The 26,427-nt window shown below is 35.3% G+C and overlaps 1 protein-coding gene across 5 annotated transcripts in view; it reads right to left on the reverse strand.

The window, feature by feature from the left end:
• Window positions 1–26,427, reverse strand: part of SPOCK3 (SPARC (osteonectin), cwcv and kazal like domains proteoglycan 3) — a 501,844-nt gene that overhangs the window by 61,682 nt on the left and 413,735 nt on the right. For all 5 annotated transcript variants that reach the window (XM_068942432.1, XM_068942433.1, XM_068942431.1 and 2 more), the window contains 2 exons: window positions 24,160–24,286; window positions 3,664–3,778 (listed from right to left, as the gene is read on the reverse strand). In XM_068942432.1, coding sequence (XP_068798533.1) covers window positions 3,664–3,778; window positions 24,160–24,286 — 242 coding nt within the window. The remainder of the gene's footprint in view (window positions 1–3,663; window positions 3,779–24,159; window positions 24,287–26,427) is intronic.

The raw sequence follows: 26,427 nt of genomic DNA on the forward strand, positions 1-26,427 counted from the left end.
TCGTCTAGCCCACACTTCCTGAGCTTACCTCGGAGGATGTGATGGGAGACAGTGTCAAAAGCCTTGCTGAAGTCCAGAAAGACAACATCCACTGCTCTCCCCTCATCTACCCAGCATGTCATTCCATCATAGAAGGCTATCAGATAGAACTTAGAAAAAATTACCTGCAGGGCAAAGTATTTCTCAGATAAATCTGAGGTGGCCCCTTCATATCAACACAGCATTTTCAGCAAAATTACACAGTGACGCTAATTCAAGTTCTAAAAGCATCTCCAAAAATGTGAACTTCTGCATTTAGTTGGTAAGCCTACACTGTGCATCATGCATATTTGTTTTTATATACCATATTGAAGAGCACAACTAGCACAGCATCTTCTACAACGGACAAAGAACACAGGGCTCAGACTGCCTCAGAGCAGAAGGATGACTAATATTTGCAGCAAAAAATGCCCAAACACTGCCAAGGTGACAGAATTTTTCCCCATCTTGTGAAACACACATTGTCACAGAAGCCTTCCTAGTCTCTGGTCCCATGTAACCACAGAAAAACAGGCTCTAAACAGCCAGTATGATCTCTATGGCCCAGATTCTGGCACATGTTTGAAAAGAAGAGTAGGGCAAAAACAGGATAGCGCATATGTCCAGAAAAGAAGATTGGAACCTCTAAGCGTTTTCTCAATCGTCTCTTAATTAACACCTCTGTAACTAGTGGTGTCTTGTTCTTTCCCTATTTTACACTTCTTTCTTAGTCTGCTTCTATTTAACTGACTAACCCAACCCTCTCTTCCATACTGCCCATCCTCATTTATCTCTAACTCTGAGTAATACTTCCCTCCAACACTGCCTTCAAGCCGTCTCCCCATTTACCTACTCCTTTATGCCTGTACACTGTTTGCTTTTCTTTTCTTTTGTTTTGCTTTTAAAAACTACTGGAGTGTGTGCTGTAGTTTATATGAAACTCAGATTATTTTCTGTAAATTAAAAACAATACCAAAGTATGACAAAGGAAGATTTCTGTAAGATGTTTTTATTTTATTGTGCCCTTTTTTCTCCCTCCTCTCCCCAACTTGTACTTCTAGTTCTAGGCCAAGCTTTCTAGCACTTTAATTTTTAGATTCAAACTGACAGAACCTGCATATAGGACAGGCTCAGTGTTACTGGATGTAACACTAGCAAACGAGCTTTCACAAAAACTGCAATGCCCACTTGTCTCATGCATTGAGCAGAAGGATGGATTAGATAATCCAGAGTTCCCTTCCAATCAAGGGTTTCCTATGCATTTATGATTAGGCTCAAGCACATTCTGAGAAGCAAACCTGTTTTTCTGAATAACGGTTTAATTTTCCTTCCCAAAGGAGTAGGGAGTTACACACTAAAACTACTTTGGGAAAGTTCACAGACGTATCTTGCTCCTTAGATACACCAAAAAAAAATTTGTGGAACCTGTCAATCTGAACAAATGAAAAGTTGCTTTGGCTAGGATACGTGTTTTAAGAATGCATCACCCAAATTATCATTGAAATCTTACTCCGGACCTCTTCGGCTATGTCAAATTTCAAAGTAATTCACATATGCATGCACAGCCTAGAACACTTAACGGAATTCAGTTTAAAAAAAGGTAATTGGGTTCTCACATATAAGTTATAATAAAACTGGTATTCTGTTACAATAATGGCTGAAAATTCAGTAATGACACTTAGTTCACTTTTATATTTCACATGTCTCCTGGCCTTTGGCTTTGTAAAGATGACATTCAAATTTCAATGTTCCAGTAAAATCCAGTAGCTGGAAAAAACCTGTATTTTGCTTGCTCTGACAATCTGCCAGGACAGGATTAGTGTTAATTCCCATGCTCATATAGGCTCTTTTTTCTTTCTCTTTTACATAACTAAGCACAAGTAATCTTGATCCCTTGATAGTAAAAATCATCAGGAACAGTTCATCCCTAGGAGTACTCATTAAAAGTAATTCCATTTTGTTGAAGTCAATAAAATTTATCTGTAGATTGTTGTCAACGTTTACATGCTAGAGTATCAGAACTAGCTTGTCCTTGAAAAAAATACACACTAGGATGAAACAGGTGAAACTGCTTCCAGCAGAGAAAGTGCTAATTTTGTTTCATTTTGTTAAAAACTGAGGGTGATGCCACATTAAAAAAATGAACACTGGAGAATAATAGGCCTACTGTTCACAGAGATGCTCCTCAGACGCTTCTCTTAATTTCACTTTGTGCCGACTGTTAAGCAAACACCCCCACATCTATGTTGCAGATGCAGAAATTGTTACTGGTGATAAATGTAACTACATTAGTGCTGTACTCTATGTCTTATCAAAGGGGCAGCATCAACTATGTAAGGCCGGCTCTTCCACAGTTTTTTTCCATTTGGGTTAGTAATGTAAGCAGGTGATAGATTTTTTTTTCAAGTTATGATTACAGCTGCTACATGAAATCGTAAACTAATGCCTTAAAAATTTCCCAGAGCAATTTTTAACTGGTTTGTATGCCTGCACATAGCCTGATGTTCACAGTGATTCTCTGATTTCAGTGTTCAGAATTAGTTAATTCATTTTTTAATCTAGAAGAAAAAATAGTTTTGACAGCTACTACAGTTTATAATGGAAATGATATGGATTGTCTTACACAATAACTATGGGATAGTGCATGAAATTTAATAGATTAACAGATTAACATAATAAAATACTAACACGACGTAAGCCGGGAGTGTAAGCACTGGTTTCTTCTATCTTTAGAGGGTTGCTGTAGGAAGAAAAAAACCTTCAAAAACTAATTCTGGTATTTTTTTTTTTATTTGAAAATAAAGATTTTGGCTTGGTCATCACAGGTGTGACTATGCAGGAAGGAGAAAAAAAGACATCTAAAGTTCTGTTTAAAGGAATACCAAAATGCAGAGCTCAGTCATGCTATTTTTGTCTAATTCAGGTTCATATTATAAAGATGGCCTAGAACCTCATACTACGATGACTATCTACTCAGGAGCCTCAAAGAAGGGATCTGCTTGTTCTGCTTAACAACAACCTTCCAAACTCACCGGGGAGTCACTGATATATAAATAAGCTTAGCCACAAATCTTTTCTTTCAACTGCATCACTTGGTAAGAAGCAGTGCAGGGCAACCACGCTTTCCAGGAGCCTAATCTCACACATTACTCATTGTCCAAAAAGAAGCTAATTTACTCCCATCCACTTCTCAAACAAAGAACTCACTTTTCTCTGACAGCCTCTACATACAGTTCCATAGTTAAAGTGCAACTGCTACTCCAATTAGCATCACTAAAGGGTTTTTTTTGTTTTCTGTTTTTCATCACACTTCTTTTTCTTGCACATTAAACTGAAAACACAGAGGAGCAAAAACACATTTTTCTGTGTCTTAAGTACAGCTGTAAGCATCTTGAGGAGTCTTAAAGAATAATAATAGAACAGCAATGACTCATAGTAAAATATCCATATTTGAAAAATACACTGGTGCATTACTGTAGGCACAATTTCAGAAGCCAAGGCAAAGAAAATAATTTTGAATAAAATAAAAGTGGTTTTCTTCAAGCATAATCAGTGTTTGTGATGACTGTATTCCTTTATGAACAAAATCTTATTTCTTTTTAAAAACAATCTATCAAAAATACTACACAAATCACCATCACTCACCTCTCCTATCATTTTTGCTTGCATTTGTGGATTTGTCAGAAGGGCAGGGGCAACGTCCTTCGCATTTCACCGAGATCATTTTTCCCGAGACACAGGCTTGATAGTCTAATTTGCACTGTAGGAGAGAGAACGACTACCATTAACGTAAACATCTTTTATAATACAAATTATAGTTCATTAAGTATTTTGAAGGAATGTTTCATAAGGTGCTTAAATCTTTACAGATATACATGCTAGGAAAAAGTTCTGCAGTGTACACTACCTTTTTATTAAGAGGAGGAATCAGATTAGATGAAGGTAAAAAGTTCTTCTTCCCTAACTTGGCTGCAGTTTCAGGATCAATTCAAGTATGAATACATATGCATTGTTAGACTGATTTGAGTAAGCATATCAAATGGAATCAGATTGCATTGGTTTTATTTGTATTATATGAGCAAACAAACAAAGCATCAGTATTCATTATTGATAGGAATCAATTAACAGGGTGTAGGATCTATTACTTAATTTGTACCTTTAAGAAAATAGTAACCTAGTAAAAAACAATATCAAACTAGAAAGCTATAGCTGATGCAATTTCACACAATCTTCTCGCACAAAAACAGAATAATTTGCCTGGTTTTGATCTGTATATTTATAGCTCTGATTCAGAAAACATATAAAAATTAAATAACTATAACCAGGAAACGGAATTACTGCTCCAAGGATATGAAAAAACATGGTCAAAGATTACATACATAGAAAACAACAGTGCTGTAAACATTGTTTGTCTTACTGAAGAGCTATACTTGTCTTCATAAAGAAACATTCTTGGTATTAGGGAATAAATCTACCTGTAGGATGCTTCACCAGTGTGATCGCAGAAAAAAATACAAACAAAAAAAACCTAAGAGGAAAAACCTATGAACCTAAAGAGAGCTTTTATAGAACATGAAAGGAGGAAGATGATTATGGAGAACACATTTTCCTAAAAGAATGGAAGATAGCTCATTAGCCAGGTCATGGAGGACCTAAAACTTAAAAAAAAAAAAAAAAAAAAAAGACTCAGAAAACCAGTCCAAGTGACAAAAATATGATGAAAGTGATTTGTTATGCATCATGCAACTTCAGAAAAACAATCTCACCAGAACTTCTGCCTAACATCCCCTGACTCATCTTCTGTTTGGGTATCTATCTCCAGTTTAATATAACTCCATTATACAATTATCAGGATTTCTGGCAAACACTAAAGTTGATTTCAAATAGTGCTTCGAGTCTTTCTCTCTCCTAACAAGTTAAGGGTGGGAGCATACATTGTAGCTATTAAGAATAAAAGAGTAAGTAAAAAAAGTAAAATACTTCAGAATCGCTCCAGCTACCATAACTGGTATGAGGTGTGAGCTTAGCCCCTTAGATTTATTTTTCTTTAAAGGTGTCTAACCAATTGCATTTGCAAGTAACATTGCCCTATTAAATCTTAAGAAACACTTTACTCAATGCCTGACACCTGCCACAGGCACTGATACCTGGGTTAGTGAGTGTGAAACCAGTACATAACACTTCCAAATCAGTATTCCCATTCACAACTATGCTAGAATTTTACACTCACTGAAATTATTTTATGGACAGCCAGGCAGCAGAGTTGGATTCCACTTCTCGAATAACAAAGCAAAAACAGGGTGCATGAGCTAGAAAGGAGTCAACAGGCTGTTCTAACAGATGGCTAATGATACTGGGAAGATAATTTCTGGTTCAAATGTCTTGTCCTTGTTCCTCATATTAACAGTGCATCAGGAAGTTGCAAAGACAGCTCAGCTAAATAAAGGCAGATCAGATCTCCCTCAACAGTAGTCTCAATAAACTGGCAGCAAAGCAATTAACATATCTGAAAAATTCCATAGCAAAAGAAATTTGTGGAATGTGGACATGATGAAAAGTGGTAGTACACAGGAGAAGAAGTAGTAAGAACAGTGACAAAATCATTCCTTTCGGGGAAAAAATATTTGAATACTTTAAATGGCAGAAAAATACATGAACAAAACTGTTAATTATAATGTTTGGTAAAGCAATAAAATATCTAGAATTTATTTGCTTTTATTAGTGACTTTTTTATATGAGGAAAATAAATCATGATATTTTCAAGGAACTTATCTGTTGGATTGCATAATAGTCCTTACTGATCTGGGTTTTATAAATTCTTTATTAATTGCTTGTGCTACTTTGACCCCAATCCCTTTTATGGAATTTTTACTACATCTTATTGCAAAAAAATATCATTTTACTTCCGAATATACATTTCTAGCTTTTCATCTTCTGCCCTTGACTCCATTTTCCTCTTAGCATACCAGCTTTCTACACTGGAGTTTCACCATGTCTCATTTGTATGTTTGATTCTGAGAAGTTTCAACTGTTTGAATTCCTGCATATTTTGTTTTAATAGAGAAGAATAGGTCGTTTTGACTTCAGAGCAACACGATGCACAGTGCTTAAAAAGCATTTTTATATAGACAAAAAATATCTACCATGTCAGAGCCTCTTGGCAACATATTCCAGGATGAAAAGTTCCTTGTTTCTGTACTATCGAGCTTCCCACAGAAAAATTCAATTTGTATACTTATATTCTGCCTCCTTGAAAACTTGTTTAGTTTCAAATGGATCCAACATTCTTCAACACTTGCCTTAAATAGTTATTTAGTGAACTACAGACAGGCAATTAAAATCTGTGGGAAGTACATCAAAGAATATATGTCATCTTTAGACATGACTCAGGCAGCTTTACTGCTATTCCAGTAAAGATGAGAATAGTTATATTTCTGGACCAATTACTACGGTATATGTTATTTTGGTATACATGAGCTCTGTTCTCATAACTACTGTTAGAGAGAGAATGATTACATGACAGTAATACATTTCTTTAAACTCTGTCACTTTCCATTCCAAAGTTGCTATCTGCCAGCAGCTGGAAACTGATCTCTGTATATTCTGCATGGATAAAGAGCCTACTTTCTCCCTAAAACGGAGTGGAAAAAAAAAGGATCCATGGCAACATAATGAAAAAAGTGAAAATTTAAGGAAAAAACAGTTATTGTGTGTGTCTGACTGTCATAAATACAAAGACAGAACACAATGTATTTATTCCTTTTGCCCCTGCAAAATAATTCCAACTTCCCTTGTATTTGTAAACAAAGTTCCAGGTAAATATCATGCATTTCCATGTATATATGTTTACCTTTAGAAAACGCTAAAATCATCCTCCTGTGACGAACTGACCTAGTTTTTCAAATGTGAATGACAGTATGCATGTCATCCAAAAACCTTGAATGTCTGGGGATTAAACTGATTAAACCTTCTCCTGACGTGGGAAAGCTTTTTGATGACTGCAAAAATGCAGGAATCCTCTACAGAAAGAAGTAACATGTCAGTATGAATACCATTTATATAGAGGTAAAAATCTCTATACTGAGTGAGGAAAGCATGGTTCACAGAATATTTATATAATCTAGAAGTTTTCAAATTAGAGGCACTTCATTTTACGTCCTTGTACACTTGAACTGAACAAACTTAGTCACTGAGAACTTGTGAAGGATAGAAAACGTACTGCTAGACTAGAATGAATGAAAAAAATACAAAAGGAAGGAAAATTAGATCTCAGAAATCATGGAAAAATCAGTTTTAAATTCAATTCCTGAGAAATACAGAAACAACTACTCAAATAACTTGCAAGCACTTAGAAGAAAGGAGATCCACCACACTACATGTCGTTAATCAGATAAACCATAACAAATCTATTTCATTTTAAGGAAGAGCTTCTAGAAAATTGAGGTGTAATGGATTGCAAGTACCTTGATTTTATCAAGGCTCATCTGCTCTCTTACAATATTACAACCTTGTGAGGCATATTGGCAAGCATGCTTTTTGTGTGCTCATATTTTAAGATGACTGCAAAGCTAATTGAAAATGATCCTCGGAGAGTAGCTATCAATAGCTCACAGTTAGAAAGGAAGGCTGCACTGAGTGGACTTCTGCAAGGGTATATCACAATCCTAGAACTAATTCATATTTTCATTAATGGCCAGAAGATGAAATAAAAGATACTGTATTAAACATGCAAGAAGCTAGAATAATTTTGGATCATAGGAATATAATCACAATATTCTTATTTTATAGGAACAGGCTAAAAAATAGTGTAATCCAATACAGAAAATTGCTACATTCCACTCTTAGGAAGACATAATAATCACCTTAAAAATACAAGCTATTGAACACCTGGTAAGGCATTAGTTCCAGAAAGAAAAAAAAAAATCTTTGTCAACAATTGCATGGTCTGTACAAAAAATGCCATACTAGGATATATAAACAGGACTGCAGCCTACAAGACATGTAAAATAATTGCAGGCAGCTCTGGCAGGGCTTAAAATAGAGCGCTATGTCCAGCCTTGAGACAATGTTTCAAGCAAGACATGAACTAATTGGAAAGAGTCCAAAGAAGAGTAAAATGAACGTTCAGAGGCCTAGAACATACAATCGCTGAGAAGAGACTGGAGGAGGGGGGATGCTCGGTCTTTAGAAAAGACGACTCACGTAATAACTGTCAAGTATGTAAGAGGTTTCTGAAAGGCATCCAAAAAGAATATCAAGGTGAATGCTACAAGAAATAACTGGCTTGTACTGCTGCAAAAAAGTTTCAAGTTATATACTGGGAAGACTTTCTAATAATAAGGAGAGTGAAGCATTAAAATACTACTTGAGAAGTTCATTGAATCTTAACCACTGGAATCTTTACAACTAGAATTAGGCAAGTCTATCAAAGAATGACACCTTGTAGTTTATCTTGCCCAGAGGAACTGGGTGGACCAGATGACTTCCAGCTCTTTGAATAAGGAAGTATAACTAAGGATAGTACAAATAAGGATAAATAAATAAATAAGGAATAAATAAATAAGGATAGCTCTGGGAATGAAGTAGGGTCAAGAAACTATTGCTTGCATAAATCTTTTTGACTTGCTGGAGAGATTGAAAGATGTGTACTGAATGAAGCAAGGAGACTGCATGAAAGAAAAGGGAAAATTATGCTCTTGCTGGTCCAAGGATCCTAGATAACTTACTTAAATCTCTTCTGTGTGGTATTGAGTCTGTATTTGTGGTTATTTGAGCTCTTCCAGTCCTGAGATCTGATTTGGGAACATGCTAAATATTTTTAGTTCCAACTAAAACTAACAGGAATTGACCATATAAACTGCTTTGCAATATGAAATGTGAAAAGAAACTCATTCTTTAATTGGACTCATGAATAATTGTGGCTTTCATTTATCTGCAGCACAGTCCTCTGTGAAATAGCACTACCATACCATGCAGAGGGATTGTGACGAGACTGTGTAAAAGAGTGGCTGTTTGCAGACCTCTCAAATACTACAGGGAAGAAAGACATTAAAACAGATGAGGAATTTAATTCAACTGCATGCCTACTGCATAATAAAAGACAAAAGACTGTATTGAAGAATGGAGAGAAACCAAATTATTGTTTAGATATGTGAGAGGAATGTCCATTTTGTGTATTAAGTGAGGGAAGAGTCCTGTGAAAGAGTGAGTGAGTGGCAGAGCAAGTAAAGATTGTATTATATGTGTACCCAAGAAGAAATTCAAACAGTGCTTGTGCAACATTAAATTTGGCATTTCCCAGCTTGTGAACTACTGACCTTTTTTCACAGACTTAGTTCTGTCCCTTTATGAGAATGCTATCTCAATAACAAGATACTATTTTTTCCTACCTTGCTAGGAATATCTGAGTTGGCTTTGAACAAACTAAAGCTAATAAGGATATACAAGATTTCCCAGGCAAGTAAGGGACAGCATCTCATGCACTAGTGCCTTCCAGTGCAATTCTGCAGATAGTCCCCTTAGCTGTTCCTTTCCTTTGTCTTATGTATAGCGGGCAGCTAGGCACAGATGACACACCCCAACCGTATGAAAGTCAGTTGCCAGCACATATACGTGGGTCCCCAGTGAGTATTAATACACATTCTGTGTTTTAAGTTACAGCAATATTGCAGTCAGTCCTTGATATTGCAAGCTTGACGTTAGGTCAGATACGTCAACACAACCTTTTCTACAGTATAAACCTAACCTCACAATGTAGGATGGAGTGTGAATTGGATGTAAATTAAAGTCTTATAGAAATTTTGATGTGTTGAGGCATATGACACTTCAAGAAATGCTTTCTAGAACACTTGTCACATTTAATGCTGAGCATTTAGTAAGCTAAACTAATAACTAATAATTATGCAACTGTGAAAAACGTTTCATCTCTGAAAGGTAACTGTCACCTTTAATTTTACCTTATCTGGATAATGAGAGCTCTTTAGAGGTCCATGACTTTTTTGTGCATTTAAAACTAAACAGGGCATGCAAATAAAAAAATATGTCAATGAACAGTTTAATTCAGCTTCAGCTGATTAGTGCATATGCTACAAAAATTTACTTTGAATATAAAAGTCCATATACAGAAAAAAGTTAACATGATAGTTTTTTGTTATTAGTACCAATTGTCCTTATGGATAATGATTCTGATGCTAGCCAATGAGATAGAGAGGAGAGAATAAGAGGCCCTACTCCTTAATTCTAACCCCTCAACTCTTTCATATTTGTTTGCTTCATTCTAACCAAACTTCCCAGTGTACAGAAGAGGAGAAGATGTGATCTAGTGCAGGTGAAATTGGGGATATCAGTAGGCATAGGAGAGTTCCCAAATCTTATCCCTTTAATCTGTCTCCCAATTGGAAGCTGTGCACCACAGCCTTCTGGACTACCACCATACCAAACAAACATCCATTGGTCGAGCAGAGAAACATAGCAATTACAATACTAACAAATAAAATGTCTGAGAGAAGAGAATTTGAAATATCCTCTCAAATGTACATGTCCTTACAAACAAAGCTTGCAGTTCTTCCTTTCCTGTCTATTTTTCAGGTGACCATCAATGTACAGTAAAAGATTTTTTATGATAAAATCAACAGGGCCTCTGAGAAAAGGATTTTCTGCTATAATACCACAAAGAAAGCTGCTGAAAAGGAGATGGAAGTGTTAATACTTCTTTCCTTCATTGTGCCTTTTACTAGTAGAAATCTCCCACAGAACTCCAAATTTGTCCATCACCAGAGATCTCTGCTTCCTCCCCACTTTTAAAACATGATCCCTATGAGCACTGCACAGATGATCTCTTTACTAATACTCAATACTGAACGTTTACCATTTTCATGCCATTTTGCTCATCCATACTCCCTATCTTCTCACTTTATCTCTATTTCATAAAGCCTACATATGTTCTCTTGGTCAAAATTTTGCTTTTACCATATTTTGAAGCAAATCTCTATGTGAAATTATGGCCTCAGAGTTGAGTTTCTCAAGTAAAATATGTAAAAAACTACAATACGCTTTAACTGGATTGGTGATTCCTGTCCCTAATCAGGTGAAGAAAAAAACAAGGGGGGGGGGGGAGGTAAACCGTAATCTGGTTATGTTCCAGATCCAGTGCTGCACAGAGTGTTACCTGATACAGTGATACAGAACAAGGAAGAGAGGAAAGGACTGGTAGAAGCAAGCGGCCAATATCAGGGAATGGTTGGTATTGCTTTTTTTTTTGCAATGGTGTCACCTTAAATTGGTTTAAAATGTAGGTGAAAATATCATCAGAGTTAATGACATTAACGTGGTAAACATAATTTAGAAATGATTATGCCAGTATATAATTCTTTACAAAGGGCAACTCAGAAGGCACAAGCAATTACAATACAGAATTTCAAACTGAAAATAACCAGCTAAACATAATGCCAAGATGCCACATTTTTGATTAATTCAGGCTTCAGAAATTAAAAATTAACCTGCAAATTTAGTTATGAAGTGTCATCCACAGGTCTAAACATGCCTTAATTTCCTTTCAGCATCAATTCACCTTTCCTAAATCGATACCAACCTGTCAATCATGTCCATCATCGACTTGAACAATAGGTGTTTGTGTAAAATGATTTTCAGCAGATAAGCGCTATTGTTTAAAAATAAAACATTAAAAAATGCTAGCCACAAAGGCATGCAACTATCATTTTGACTGTAGAACCAAAGGACACATGCTTATTGAACCAAGACCCTAACCAAAGAAAATCTTTTGTGGTTAAAAGAGAATTGATGATACATTGTTCATAAGGCTATGAAGTAGAAAAAGCAATTTACATGACAAAACAAAAATCTGTATGTAGTTTTTCTCCTGTTCACCTCTATAGCTCTTGCCTGTTTTCTTCATCATTGTACAGTCCAACAACATAAAAAGAAAAGCCTGAAGTCAGGTCACTTAGGTATGCAATCTTTTTGGGACAGTCTAGAAAACATATTAAGGCACAGAAAGATGCAGATGGATGCCCACTGGGATTATTTAAACTAGACACCTACCTGTCTTGGCTTTCATACGTTCTTAGAGGCTTTTGAGACACATGCTGCCTAGAAGCTTTTGAAATTCCTTCTAAGCACCTACGTACTTTCTAAATCAGACTGAATCTGAATTTTTAGGCACCTACTCAGTTTGGTAAATATATACCTTAACATCTTCTTATAAAGGTTTTGCAAACAGGTAAACTAGCAGGTTATATCTTTAAATGAGAATGTAAAGCTTAATTCATGCTAAATGACAAAACCCTATGATATCCTTACTTGAAACATACTATTTCCAGTAAATTGAAGATTGAGAAAGGTATTAATAATAATACTCCTAGTCCTTTTTGTTCTAAAATAATGCATCTCTTTTCCAAATCAATAATTCAATATTCCTAGAAGAAAATAAATTCTGTAAAAACCAAAACAGTCTCTAAATACTCTCTTTATATTTTTTACATTTGATATGTTTTTTAAGTCTTGACTTACTACAGGGGTAAAGATACATAATTAAAGATACATAAAGTAATATGGTTATATTACTCCTTCCCATATTATTCCTTCTTTTCCTAGCTTATCCTCAATTTATAATCACTGAGGCATTTTAAAAATAGAAGAAAAATTTGTAAAAATAGAATAATAGTCTGTTGCAAACGTGTTATATAGCCTGTTGTAAACTTTTGATACTAATAATTTCTCTTTCAGACATACACATATAAATACTTAACTCTGTACTCTAAATTCTGGCTCTTACTCAGAGTCCATTGCTGACAGAGTCCAAATTTCAACATTTCACCAGGCTTCTTGTTTCAAACTCCATCAGCTTTAGCAGTCCAGAGTTACAGATGCACAAAATGTCACTCAACCCTAGAAGTTCATGGGATCCTTGGCATACATTGCTACTCTGTGTTCCAAAGCTGGCATTCAAAATTTTGTAATTTAGACAGGTTTCTCGAGAGACAGAAAAAGGAATATTGCGCACACAAAGCTCCCACTCTCACTTGTCAACTTCCCACTTCAAATTTGAAAATGATTATTCAAAGAAAAGTCTAAAGTGTGAGCAAAACATCTAATTGTCCCAAACCTTCTTAGAAACAGTCGAATATTTTGGTTGAAAATCAGTCAAGAGAAATTCTCAGAGATTTTCAGCGAACATGCAAATTTATGAGTAACAGCAATGGTTAAAATAAGGGTAATGGCAAAGCCTTCTAATAAGATTCAAATGGCTTGTCAAAGTGTGGAATTGTTTGTTAAAATATCTACTTACTGGCTATTAACATGCATTATCACTGTATTTTTAATGTGATAAGAGTTTATTAAACTATGCTCACTGATTGCGTTACTAATTAAATAAGTCCAATTTATCTAATTATAACTAAGTTGAAATATTTATAAAATTATCTGTGAGCTAAAATATCATCTAAAGGGCATGCTCATTAGTCTCTAATTACAGGGGAAAAGAAACAGCTCTGTGCACAGAGAGACCTAGTTAGTCCATGCTAGGATATCCTGTCTAAGTCCCTCAGATATTTTAACTATGCTGCATCAATCTGGAAAAAAAGAAATTCTGTATATGCATTTATATTCAGGTCAAACCCTGAAGAGTGGCCTATAGGATCATGTTTTGGATGAGAAGTTACAGACACGTAGGTACTCTCAGCTTTCTTGCAATCATATTACCTGTAAAGCTTTCCTTTTTCTTTGGTTCTTTGGCCATCTAAAATATATGCTAACATTTACTTTAATTCAAAGTACTAGATTTTATTTTTTAAAAGTCCTAAATGGTAGGCTTCATGTATGATCAGTGAACAAAGTGTTTACAAAATTCCATGTTTATCATGGTTTTCATCCTGCCAGGAAAGAAATATCTTGTTGCCAAGGGGGGAGTTAATATTGCGAAGCATGACCGTTTTTCTCTAGACTACATATATTTTCTCTCAAATTCCAAGAAATACTTTTGTGCAGAGAAACACAGAAATGTCCCTAAATCCTTTTACTCTTTGCTGTTAATGTTTCATTTCTAAAATATACAAAATGTTTTCGTGTTCTCACTTTATCAAAAGCTAGAACTAACCAAACAAATATGGAGTAAATCAGGATGAATCAAAGCCAAGTCTTCCTGTGTCGTATTTTGAATGAAGAGCTGAAGTGACAAATCTTGCTTCACAGACTCTCATTTTTCTCTTCCAGTAACTTCATGCTGCATTTTTTCTAGAACTTTGCTACAGTACAGAGGCTCTACCTCTGATGTTCACTCATATTTCTCAGATCCCTATCTTTCTCACAATTCTCATCCAGTGTACATCAATATACAGATCCATTCTTTCTGGAATTGGTTATTTTATTAGTTATTTTACTTTCCTAGTTTTTTTCTTTTCATCCAAGTCCTCTTCCAAGACTAAACCTGATTGTTAAGAAATATTCGGTTTCACTTTAATCTCAAAAATAATGCAAAAAACAAACAAAAAATAAAAAACAAAAAAATCCACAAGCAAACCAGAGCGATAAAGCCCATCTTAATCTGATGTTTATGGAAGAAAAGAGGTCTATCCTAATTTGCTTCCTGTAAATTTAACAGAAAGCAGACAGCTTAAAAGGCACTGAACATAAAACAGTTGTTCTATCTGCTAGAAAAGAAACTGAAATTAAGATGCATCACAACCACACTTCTGAAGAAAACTACTGAAGCTATGAAGACAGCAGGTTTCCAGAGAGACTGTATTTTCAGGGGAATGTTAAGGACTTCGTTTGAAAGCTGGCTAAAACATTCTGAATTTTTCTGAGTATGTACCATCTGTATATTTCCGAAAGATTTTTTGTTTTGTTTCGTTTTGAAATTAAGGCTTCAACTAAAGCGCCCTGGCGTGATAGGAACTTTAGAGCTAGGTGCAGTGTTGTAAAATTCACACAACCCAAAATATCCAGATATGTGTTGCCATATGTGGCTTTAGATATTTTAAACTGAAATGATTTAGGGAGGAAAGTGAATATGGATACAAGGAATCACACCACCTATACATCAGACAGCTTGAATCCACAATTATTCTCTGTGGTTCAGCTAAAGAATAATATTATTTTAAAACTGTAAACTTAATATGCCTGAGCTGTGGTATCATGAATGTGTTAGTATTACAATGCTGAACACTGAATAGATCATATTAAAATAATATTCAATTTAATAATTGAATAAGAGTAATATGCATGTAATAAGACTACACAATATCCCTCCCCTTTTAATAATAATTTTACAATTCTAAATTACAGATGTATTCTGAAGGCGGAATCTTAAGTGTATGAAAAGCATAGTATACTGGGGGTAGAACATAAGAAATATTGCAAATTCAAAGGAACATTCTTACCAGGTTGATATGACTGAATTTGTTTTCAGGGAAGGAGAAGTAGCTGCATAATTATTTGTCTATTCCTACAGTATTTCATTGTGAGATTTTCAAAATTACAAATATAAAAATAGCGTGACTTAGAAGATGATTCTTTAGTGTTGCAGATGTTCTACCTCACTGAGATCTGCTAAATTGCTAGAATTGCTATTTGCCTTTTTCTCTGTGACAGCATGACTAGTTTATAGCATTACTGATATAAATTACTGGTACAATGCCTGATGTTGCTACTTGAAACTTCACAGTATTTCAGGTTCTTCCTAAGTGCTGATGTGACCTACATGAACAGTGTGTAAGAATACTTTCCTTAGAAGCTGAACACTTCGTTCTGTTTGATTACTAAGTTTAGTTGCAGGTTCTAACAAATTTTAATTTGAATAATTACATTTTCTCTACACATTTTCACTTCATTTGCAGTTCTGTAGCTTTTCAGATGCCTACTGTTCCATTAATTGCTGAAAAAAATCAAAAGCAAAACAGCTAAGTAATGTTAGGTACATCTGCCTTTGTGTCTACTACATATATTTTGTTTCAAAACCCTTCTTAAAGGGGAAAAATAGAATTAGAGAAAAATTAAAGTTCAGTCAGAAAAAGGAAAGGAAATAACAACAAACATACAATTATTATAGCTCTCCAGGAGACAGTGGTACATGGAACAGTCAGCAAAATCATCCATGGGTCCACTGCTCTTGATAAGCTTGTATTTAACTTCCACTATGATTATAAGGAGAAAAGGTGACACATTAAAGAAAATAACAAGATCTCATGGTTCAGCGCACTTCAAAGCGATGCCTTGTTTAACATAATAACAAACGGTTAATCAGAATTAAGAGAAACTAACTTGGAAAAAAGCAAAAACAACATACTAGGTATTTAAATTAGCCTGTTACCTTTTTTAAAGTACCATAATGCAGCTACGTATTTTATCCCACAGGATAAATTAGGGAAAATGACCCCTCTAAAGACTTAAACTTACTACCTTTTACGGTACACAGGTAGCACAGAAAAAGAGATAAACTGCTTTCTGAAAGAGTCAAATCATATAACTCATAGGAAAACCACAAGTTGTCTTTGTCAATACATTTTCTTCCATTTCTTCAATTCTCATATCTGGAGTGGCTACAGAAGACTCAGATGATGTGTATAAGGACAATTTCTGTGGACGCAGCTCTCTCCCTTGCCCTTGTAGCACTGGAAGAAACGTTTAAAAGAAAATGGAATTGTGTCTCTCCGATAGTCTAGCATTTCACTCTGGGCGGGAGAACAAAAAATATACCATGCACCATTAAACTTCTTCCTTTCTAATAAGTACTTATATGCATTTTCCATACCATCTCCTACTCTGATACACTCTTTGGGGACCTGAGCCATTTTTCAAGTTTGCCACTTGCCACTTGCAACTTCATTTTCTTTACCCTGTTTTTATCATAGATTATCTGCTATTAAGTCTCAAAGCTTGCTCTCTCTTTTTCTTTTGCCTAAAAAATAGGCTATTTTCCCCTTGTTCAAAAAAACAGAACAAAATAGAACCCCCAAGAGCAAAAAAAACCCTCTAACTTTACCTGCTTCACCAACTACTGCCTTCATTTATCCTCCCCTCTAATGAAACCATGCTCACTAAAGCGCTGCTGGCTTGGAAGTCTGAGACAATCTTCTGTAGCTTTTGTTCACTTTCTTGCAACTGACGCAGCTTATCATTGTCCCCTCCACTCTTCACTCAGGTGCTATAATGTTTCACACAGCTATGCAAACCTAAGGATGCTGTTTACTGCCTCTTAACCCTCCAAAGCCATCTTTCTGTTAGTTTCTTTTTGGAATTATTTCTGCTGCCCACCATCTCTCTACGGGTGTAACTGTGCCAGTGGCAGCTGCTATGTTCAGGCTTTATCCATTTGTGCCTGCTGATAACATTGATACATTCTCCTGGAAAAGAATTCTTGTGGCAAAATGATTCCGATTAACTTAGCCGTAATTCTAATCAGACCATCCTGGATACCATTTTCAAATGACTAATTTTTGCTGGTTAATGCTACTGTTCAGAGGAAATTTTTTATGTCATCTGCTGATAACTACGGATACCTCTAACGCAATCTAAAAGTTTATGAAACTAACACTATCTTCTACTTAAGTTTCAGCAATTTGATTTTTCTTGTTTTATCAGCAGTCCTGTCTGACAACATACAAGTTAAGATATTTATTAAAAGATTCTGAATCTGAGTTCTTTCTACATTAATTATTTTTCATTTGTATACTCTGATATAAAAGGATTTATAGCTGTCTATTTATCCTACTCTTTTATTGGTTTGTCCTTCCAGCCTAGATTGTTTATACTCTACAGAAAGTTGAATACTTTCTAAAGGAACAACATAAAGGCATTATACAGCTCAGTATTTGAGAAAATGTTTTCCAGTCCATACAGTAGGATTTTTTTATTTGTATTGAATTATTGAATTTTATTTATATTTTCACGTAAATCAAATATATAATTTTATATGAATCAAACGTACTCTGGAAATAAAAAAGGGAGCAAAATTCCAACCTTGTAAGCATAAACATGTCATCCTAGTCAAAGAAATACTGAGATGCTCCCAGAAAAAAAAAAATATTGAAGGTATTATAGAGTACTTTTGTCATCTAAACTACCATTTCTATTCTCTACAGCAGTTACTTATTTTGGAGCATAGCCGATGAAAGGAGATCACGTAATCTGGAAATGTTAGTGCACCTAGCATGTTTGCAACAATGGACCAAGTAAAGTCCTTTCTGACATTTCTCTGCCTTTTTTTTTTTTTTGAATAAGGCATCTAATCAATTTAAAAGTTCCAGGGAGCATTTCGGGCATTACTGGCAAAAGCTGTTGATTTTGGTGGAAACTGGAATATCAGATAACCTCATGTTTTGATTTTTAATATTAATCTTCTTTAAAATATTTAAACAGTAAGGAGATTCCTATATTTCTGTAAAGATTACTTTAGCCTGATAAAGTCTAATGCATATACCAAGCAAGTAAAATACGTTCTATCTCACCGACTATTGGTCAGCCTCACTCAAGGAAGTGTTTGCACAGCAACTGTGTGCCTTTTATTTGCCAATGTACCTCAACCACAAGTATTTCATTGTACTTACAATCCAAAGTAGATTTGGTCTGTAGAAGGCTTTACAGTTACCAGTTTGGACTAGGTCATTTTGGCCGAGTCTTTCCTACTGGATAGACACCGTACTGGAATTGGATAGAGACAGAAGTCTTAACTTTGAGAGGCTCCTTTTTAATTGGAGAAGCAGACTTAAAGCACCCCACTTTCTGGTAGGTGCTAGCAGAGCAGCTGGAAGAGATTTATTTCACAGAGGTGACATTAGCTTATTACTAAGAATGGCAGCCAATCGTTTAACATGATTATTTTTGTCTGTGTCTCATACACTGTTATGTCTACAACAGACTATTTAACAACAAAACAGATACAGAATGAAAGGCATAGTAGATTAGCGTAATTTAAAAAGTAAAACTGACATACATTCAATCAGGGTTGTGAAAATTACTGTCACTAAATACTACAGAAGAGATAGGTCAGACATTTCAACATTCTGATCCCTCACAATCCCTCACAAGATAACAATGTGGAGTAATTTGGATAAAATAATATCAAAATAATAGAAATTGTCAAAACTGAATACCTAAGGCTTTAACAAAATCTTTTCTGAAGTAGAAAGGAATTGTCCACAGCTCAAGCAGGCATCCTGAAAACTCACAAAAGCTAATAAATAGACTTCAATCAATTTAAATTTTATAATAGGGCAAAGATTAAATTAACATCAAGGATTAAAAACGTTAATACTTATTTTCTGTGGCTCTTCAAAACACACTGTCTTATACCAATAACACTGTTAGGAGACAGAGATTATTGAGTAAAAGTTCTGAAAGCATCTGAAATGAGTAAAAGTAGCACTGCTGAAAACCAAAATGTGGGATGCCCTAAGAATAAACATCTAGCAATTTAGGTTCACAAAGTTATAAACAAGCATATTCAAACTTAGATAGAGTAAGGAACTAGTACCAAACTCTCCTCTAAATATTTGTCTCATATTTGCCCTTTTCATGAGAAAGGGACCATAATTTGGGATACTGTAGGAAGTAATTGTAAATAACATAAATGCAAATCCACATTCCCATGCATCTGTTAAATGCCGTCAGGAATTCATACCCTTCTCATTTTGACTGTTTGCTTTTCTACATCTTTTCCATCTTAGTCTGAGAAGCTACTTTAGATCCATTATTTTTTCTAAAATACCATTTTTATTGCTATTTTATATCTATAGGGATGTCATCAATCATATGAAGTTGAAGATTTTGCCATAGTGGGACTACTTGAAGATTAGATCATGCTCAACCAGAGAGATGAAAACTCCAGCCTACTATGCCGAAGAACATATACAAGAAATATACAAAAAATGCTCAAAAGACAATTTCATCCAATATGTGACCGGTTCCTCGAGGCCATCTTTCAGAAGGGCCCCTTGGAAGAGACTGTAGGATGGGTGAATTGTTCCAACCCTCCCAAACCCGGAAACCACCCCCAAACACAGAATTATCCTATCATCTGCAATCACACTGGCTTTATCTCATGAGCACTAGACTGCAGTAAGGTGTATCCCTGGGAAAGACAACCTCCCAAAGGCGAGTTGCTCCCACTAAACATCCAATCTGAGCTGCACTGCACGTCCTGTTTATTCTCCTATTAATCCCAGGAAAGATGAGGCTAGAAACAGGATGCACAAGCTATTCCAGCCGTAATGGATGGGTTGCCAAATGCAGTGGGGGTAGCACTGCCTTAAGTTCAGCACTGTATGAGAATTCTTAGAGTTAAAATGAATGATTCACTTTCAAATGCCCAAGTTTACAGAAATGCAGCAGGTAAAACTATACTAATGAAGTGTAAAATACATGCAATATTATTTAAAGCATCATTAAGTAAAAGTTGTTTATAATGCCACTCTGGTAAGGAGACTTAACACTGAATTTCTGCTCACATAGCAATTAATGTTCACTTTGATTACTCAGCATTCCAGTATGTAATATTTTCATTTCAATATTCTTGTGCTACTATGATGAATGTTTTACACTTGCCACTCTTCCTTCAGACTGACTGCACGTCGCTAACTGTGGGGCAAATATTCACACACTGAGAACACAGTAAACTCTAATCTGGCCTACCAAAATCAATGGGAAATAAGACATTGTTGCCTGACCCTGGATAAGCTCAATTTAGAAGTTAAACTTTCTCTCTACAATGTCTAACTGTTATGATCACTCATATTTTTCAAAGCAAAAACTTGTATTAAATTTCTATCGTTACATAATTTAATCCCAAACATTCTCCATGTGCCTGACCTGAAAACCATCCCAAAGTAGTGCTCATCAGATAATTATCCAGCTACCTGGCTATATTCTATGATATTATTAACTATTTACTGACTTATTTTCAGAAATTGTACAATTTTGTGTTGTATAATTTGCCACAATTATTAACAAATGCATTCTCAATAAAAGAAAATTGCTGTAATGTGGAACTACACTGAACTCCTTCCTGGGGGGCCTGATGACATGATGAAACTAAAGTTTGCCTGGAGTGAAGGAACACAAATATTCATCTTCATGTCAATTTAAAACATGAGCGCTCCTGAAATAACCGTCTAAGAATCTCTGTTTTGATATAACTGCACCATGGAATATGAAACCATAACATCATTGAAAGGAAATACAAATAAATGTAGACTAATAGACTTATATAGACTATAGACTTCTGTGGTCATAAACTTTTTTTTTTTTTTAAATCATTCTGCTGCCCTAAATCTAGACTTAAAATCTACCAATTAGCGGAAGACAAAAGGAAAAGCCCTGCAAATGCTCTCTGGTGCTTAATTGCTTTTCCATTACTTCTATGTCAGGGACATGGAGGATAGTATGTACTATTGCACAGGCTGCAGCTCTGATAATGCACTAGGAAGGAAGCACAGTATATCTGTTTACTCCACTCATTTTTCATCATTCTGCTCAGGAAGAACACCCCCATCTTTAACACATGTACATATGTAAAAACATCTGCATCTCATCCTTATTAATAGACTTCTTTACATCTACTTCAGGTCAGCTCATTAGAGGCCATCAGGGTCACTTACACCTGATAATATCACAACATAGCATCACTGAAGTTACCTGATTCTACCTGGAACACCTATTCCCATATGTTTCCACACAAAATGATCAACCCTGATCTCTTCTGCTAGGGCATCAGAGTTCAAACATATAGGGCTTATTGATATGAGTTACTATACGTCTCAGAGTAATTTATTGTGGACAACAGAGGGATACCAGTAATGAGTGTAAATTGTTTCACAGCTGTAGAAACAAGCATTTCTGTGCAAAAATTGAGCTACTGGCTTTCTTTCCCAAAGATAAATACGGTTAGAGAAGCTTATTCTTCAATTAGCAGAACTAGAGGCACTCAGGCTTGTCCTGAATGTGTCATTTATTTTCATTTTATTATGGCCACTCTTAAAACTTCTACAAACTTCTTTTCTGATAGAATTTTATACTTTAGGCTTAGTTTGTCACAAAATACTCCTTTCTTTACCTTTCTTCTCATTTCACTTCTCCCAATACTTTTACTTATGAGGGAGAACCACTTCTGCACCACCATGGTGGACAGAGAGGGGCTACAAAGAGTTTCTCTTCCTTCCTCTAGAGAACTTGCCAGGTTCCAAAGAAAAGGAGAAACAAAAGGCAGCAGTACAACTAAGGTCTATTTCTATTCTGGTTTTATATCCTCCTCAAAGACTGTGGCAGTTATTCTAGGTCTCTGCGGGATGGACAGATGATAATATAGGGAATAGGCAATGAGGGTAAAAAACAGCTGTGACATTTATATATAGGAACATTAGGAAGAAAGCAGGGAGAGACTGTAATGGATAAAGTCTGCTTCTTGTCTAGCTAAACTGCAAGATCTTAGAGACTACTTTCTGTTTTACAGCTATGCACAGCCCAGGTTTAGGGCTCAAAAGACTGATACAGCCTTTGCACAACTTAGTAAAAGAAATGCTCAATGACAAAATCATCTAATGTCTAGTAAGATGCAAGCTCATTTCAAGCTCTTGATAATAGGCAGCTAAGGGATTATTGTGAATGAAAATAAGAATATTTTCAAGTATCTAAATCAAACCTTTAAGTATCACTGGAAGAGATTCATCTTTTTCATAAGCCAAAAAATCCTGTATTCATATACTGAGCCTCAAATATCCTGGTGTGACAGTTAGAATTAGACTTACTTTTTTTAACAGGAATATTCAGATTCTTACACAGTTCCCTATCTCTGAGTAATGGGATTTTAAGAAAAACATTTTCTGATGTAAGATTCAGCATAAAAGCATAAAAATTGTCAAGACTGAAGAAACACTAGTTATATACCGATGTTTTTATTATAGCAAGGATAGAGAGGTTATTTTGTGTTCAATTCAATAGCCAGTCACTCCTGGAAACTCTAATCCTATTTTGTAAAAGTTAAAGTATGTGACTGCAGTTGAAATTCAAAAGAAAACTCAACACAGCAAATAGGAACTCTAGATTCTGTAAATAATGGGAAATATTTGCTTAAAATGCTATATAAGAAGCTATTTTGTCTTGACAAGTAATGAATGTAGAGCTTGTGTGTTTCAGACTATTTAGTCTGCAACAATCAACATTAGTATTATTATTACTGCTAATATACTTTTTTGGAGCACCGAGTATTATCCACTTCTGGAAACATTTTGGTAGTGAAAGGACACATTGTGTGAGCTGACAGAATACAGTAGCTCCTTTTACATTACTGAATTACTTGCACTTTCTGATAAAAATGGGTCCTTCAAGAGCACACATTCTTTTTTCCTACAGAGAATTCAGTTGATAATGCTAGTCAAACATTTTTCTGCTGAAAGTTTTAAGAGGATATGCTAAACAAATCAATCTGGTTTCAGCATTATTATCACCTAGTGAGATCTCCCAAGTTTTAGCTGAGCGCTCTATTAATGCCATGGTTATTGGATTGCAATGTGACAAGAGTAAACTCTTTTCTCTGCAAAAGACCAGGTAAACAGACAATAACATATCTGCAATGATTGCACCCTCTCCAAATAAGTATGATGGAAAAGAGAGGAGGGTTCAGGAATACAGAAGGAAGATTTAATTATGGTCTTCATATATACAGAAATCTGTCACAAGAAGGAAAGATGTGCAATCGTTATTTACATTATTACTCCTTTTAACTACATACTTTGCTTGTACACCTAGGGGCTCAGAATGTGTTCTTAGTGGTCAACAGGAAAACGTGACTTACCAGATTTTCTCTCCCCAAACTGGAGACCCACACAACGCTTTTTTTCTATTCAAAACACTGCCTCAGTGTCTTTAGCAGACAGATTGGATCTGGGGCTCTGTCATATTCTGGCACACTATTATATTGTGCTTCTTTTGACAGCTATTGTTTCATGCTACTTGGAATTTACTACCATTTTGTTTTTTTGTCTTACCATCCAAAATAGGTATGCAGAATACGTATTTTAGTTAAAATAAAGAAATGTTGATTCGTGTTACTTTTTTTTTTGTGTTGTTTTCCAAGTGCTGGAATTGACTGGAACAATGAAAGAATAATTCAATTCTTTATTTAATTCTTACCTGAGAAGAATATGTGTGACCATCTGATCCACAAACAGGATTGGTATAAACTACTGGACACTGCTTGCAGTTTGATGAAATGGGACCACCCCTCCACTGTTTATGGCCTAAACCAGCCTCTTTCATACTGTAAGTAAACAAAAAGTATGTAATTCTGAGAAGCGGTAGTAAAAATAGAACACATTCAGGGTATTTTATGAGCCTTTATAAACAAATCATACATAATTTCAGCCATTAAGTTTCCTTTCAGGTAAAGAGCTGGTACAGTCTTTGGTATACAGCTTTCATATCACACTCACTGCAGTGATACTTAATATCTGCATATTATTTAAAAACCTCAGTCCTCTTGATAGAAAAAAATGATTAAGATGATACTTTGGTGATGGCTATACTTACTGATCAGTAAAAGAAGTCTGATTCGTGTGGGAGTTGCTTGTTTTTGTTAAACAGTATGAATGGGACTGTTATTAATACTGGCATTTAGAAAGGTTACATATAAATATTTAAAACGAAATAAACACTTACAAGAGAAACAGTAAGAAGGTCATTCAGTGTACTGTTTACCTCACTTTGACCACTGTCTTGCACTGTTTACATTTCTTAAAATTCAGACTCTACAGCCCAATGTAAAATTTGGATGGAAAAAATAAGGCAATTCATTGGAACACGGGAGTTCATCTGCATATGTGTTTACGTGTGCCTGCGTACATACATTTGCCTGTACATATACTGAGAGATGAACAGATATAGGATGGATCATTTTAACCTAAGCAAAAGCTACACTCGCTCAGACTAAAAGACTGTCTTGCCTAGTATTTGTCCCCTACTATCCACCTGTCTCTGACAGTAGCCCATAGCAGATGCCTAGGTAAGAGCATAAAAACAGGGGAAATAAGTACTGACACTTCCTCGGAATATTCTTCTAGTCTTCAATAATTTGTGGCACAGAGACATCCTCAGCCATGGGTGTTTTCTCTTTGCACCTTTGAAAGAATTTTTATTTCATGAATTTTTTGCACCTTTTTGCACCTATGAATGTTTTTAGCAACTATCACATCCAGAAACAATTCCTTTATGAGAGTCCACTGACTGACAGACAGACCTCCATAATGTTTATATACTAATGGCTTTCATATCAATCAGATAAGAGAACAATAACACATTACTTTTATATTGGGTTTTCATTTTGGAATGTTAATCAGGAACATAAAAATGATTATTCTTAGAATACAGCTATGACTTGTCAAGACATGCCAAAGTGGTAAGCATTCAAATTCATAACAAACTCAATAAAACAAATTCCCTTGAACAGAGCAGAACTCTTTTGACTTGTTTCACTTATAAGCAAGAAATATTCGGCTAATTACCCATGAATCACTGTTTCAGAAGAACTTGTTTGGAGTGATAAAGAGAAATGAAATAAGAGGAAAAAGCTCTGCATCCTGCAGTTTCGATGTGCAGAGTAAAAGCATAAAAGCACACACCTAGCGGTAAAGTGGTGATGGTCAAAACCAAAAATCCCTTTCTCAGTTATGCTGATACTGTTTACGCGTCCCATAATTTTGGCTTTAAATGTGGTCTTTAAGAAGAAAAACACACACAATTTACAGACAAAAATTTATATTCAGATGTTTTGTGTGACTAAATTCTGAACTGTACAGATATTTTACAGTGTAAATAGGGACCTGGCTCATATTATACACAAAAAATAGGAGTTACTCCTGTAAAAGCCAGTAACAGCTCCAATTACAGGTAGCATAATCAGTGGTAAAATATCTGTACAGGAAGTTTATGTCCATCTGGAAACACATAATAAGAAAACATACAAACATATACCACCCCAATTAATTAAAAATATCAATACTTTCTGCTGAGTAGCATCATTTGAAGACTACATACACACCACTTCATTTCAATTCTAGTAAAGAAAGGTAAAGCTGAACTACCCCTTTGGTTATGCACAACACCTAGTAATAAAATCTGCTGCTCCTCTCCCATGGCTATTCTGAGAGTTTTCAGGCATGAGCTCCAGTATAACTAGATTTTGAGGGTTGTATCTTTCTCTCATTTCTTGCTACTTTTACTGCTGACAAGTCTTTCAGAAGCATGAGATTACTGACAGGTCCAGAGAGTTCCAACTATCAACGTGATAGAATATCCTCGCTTATCTGAGACACAATAACTTTTAAACATTACATAAATTAATTATAAATGTTCCAAATATCAACTGGAACAGGGCAGAGGTATGAAGAACACATATGAAGAAAA

Source organism: Struthio camelus, chromosome 4 (assembly GCF_040807025.1).
Source record: "Struthio camelus isolate bStrCam1 chromosome 4, bStrCam1.hap1, whole genome shotgun sequence".
NCBI classification, from domain to species: Eukaryota; Metazoa; Chordata; class Aves; order Struthioniformes; family Struthionidae; genus Struthio; species Struthio camelus.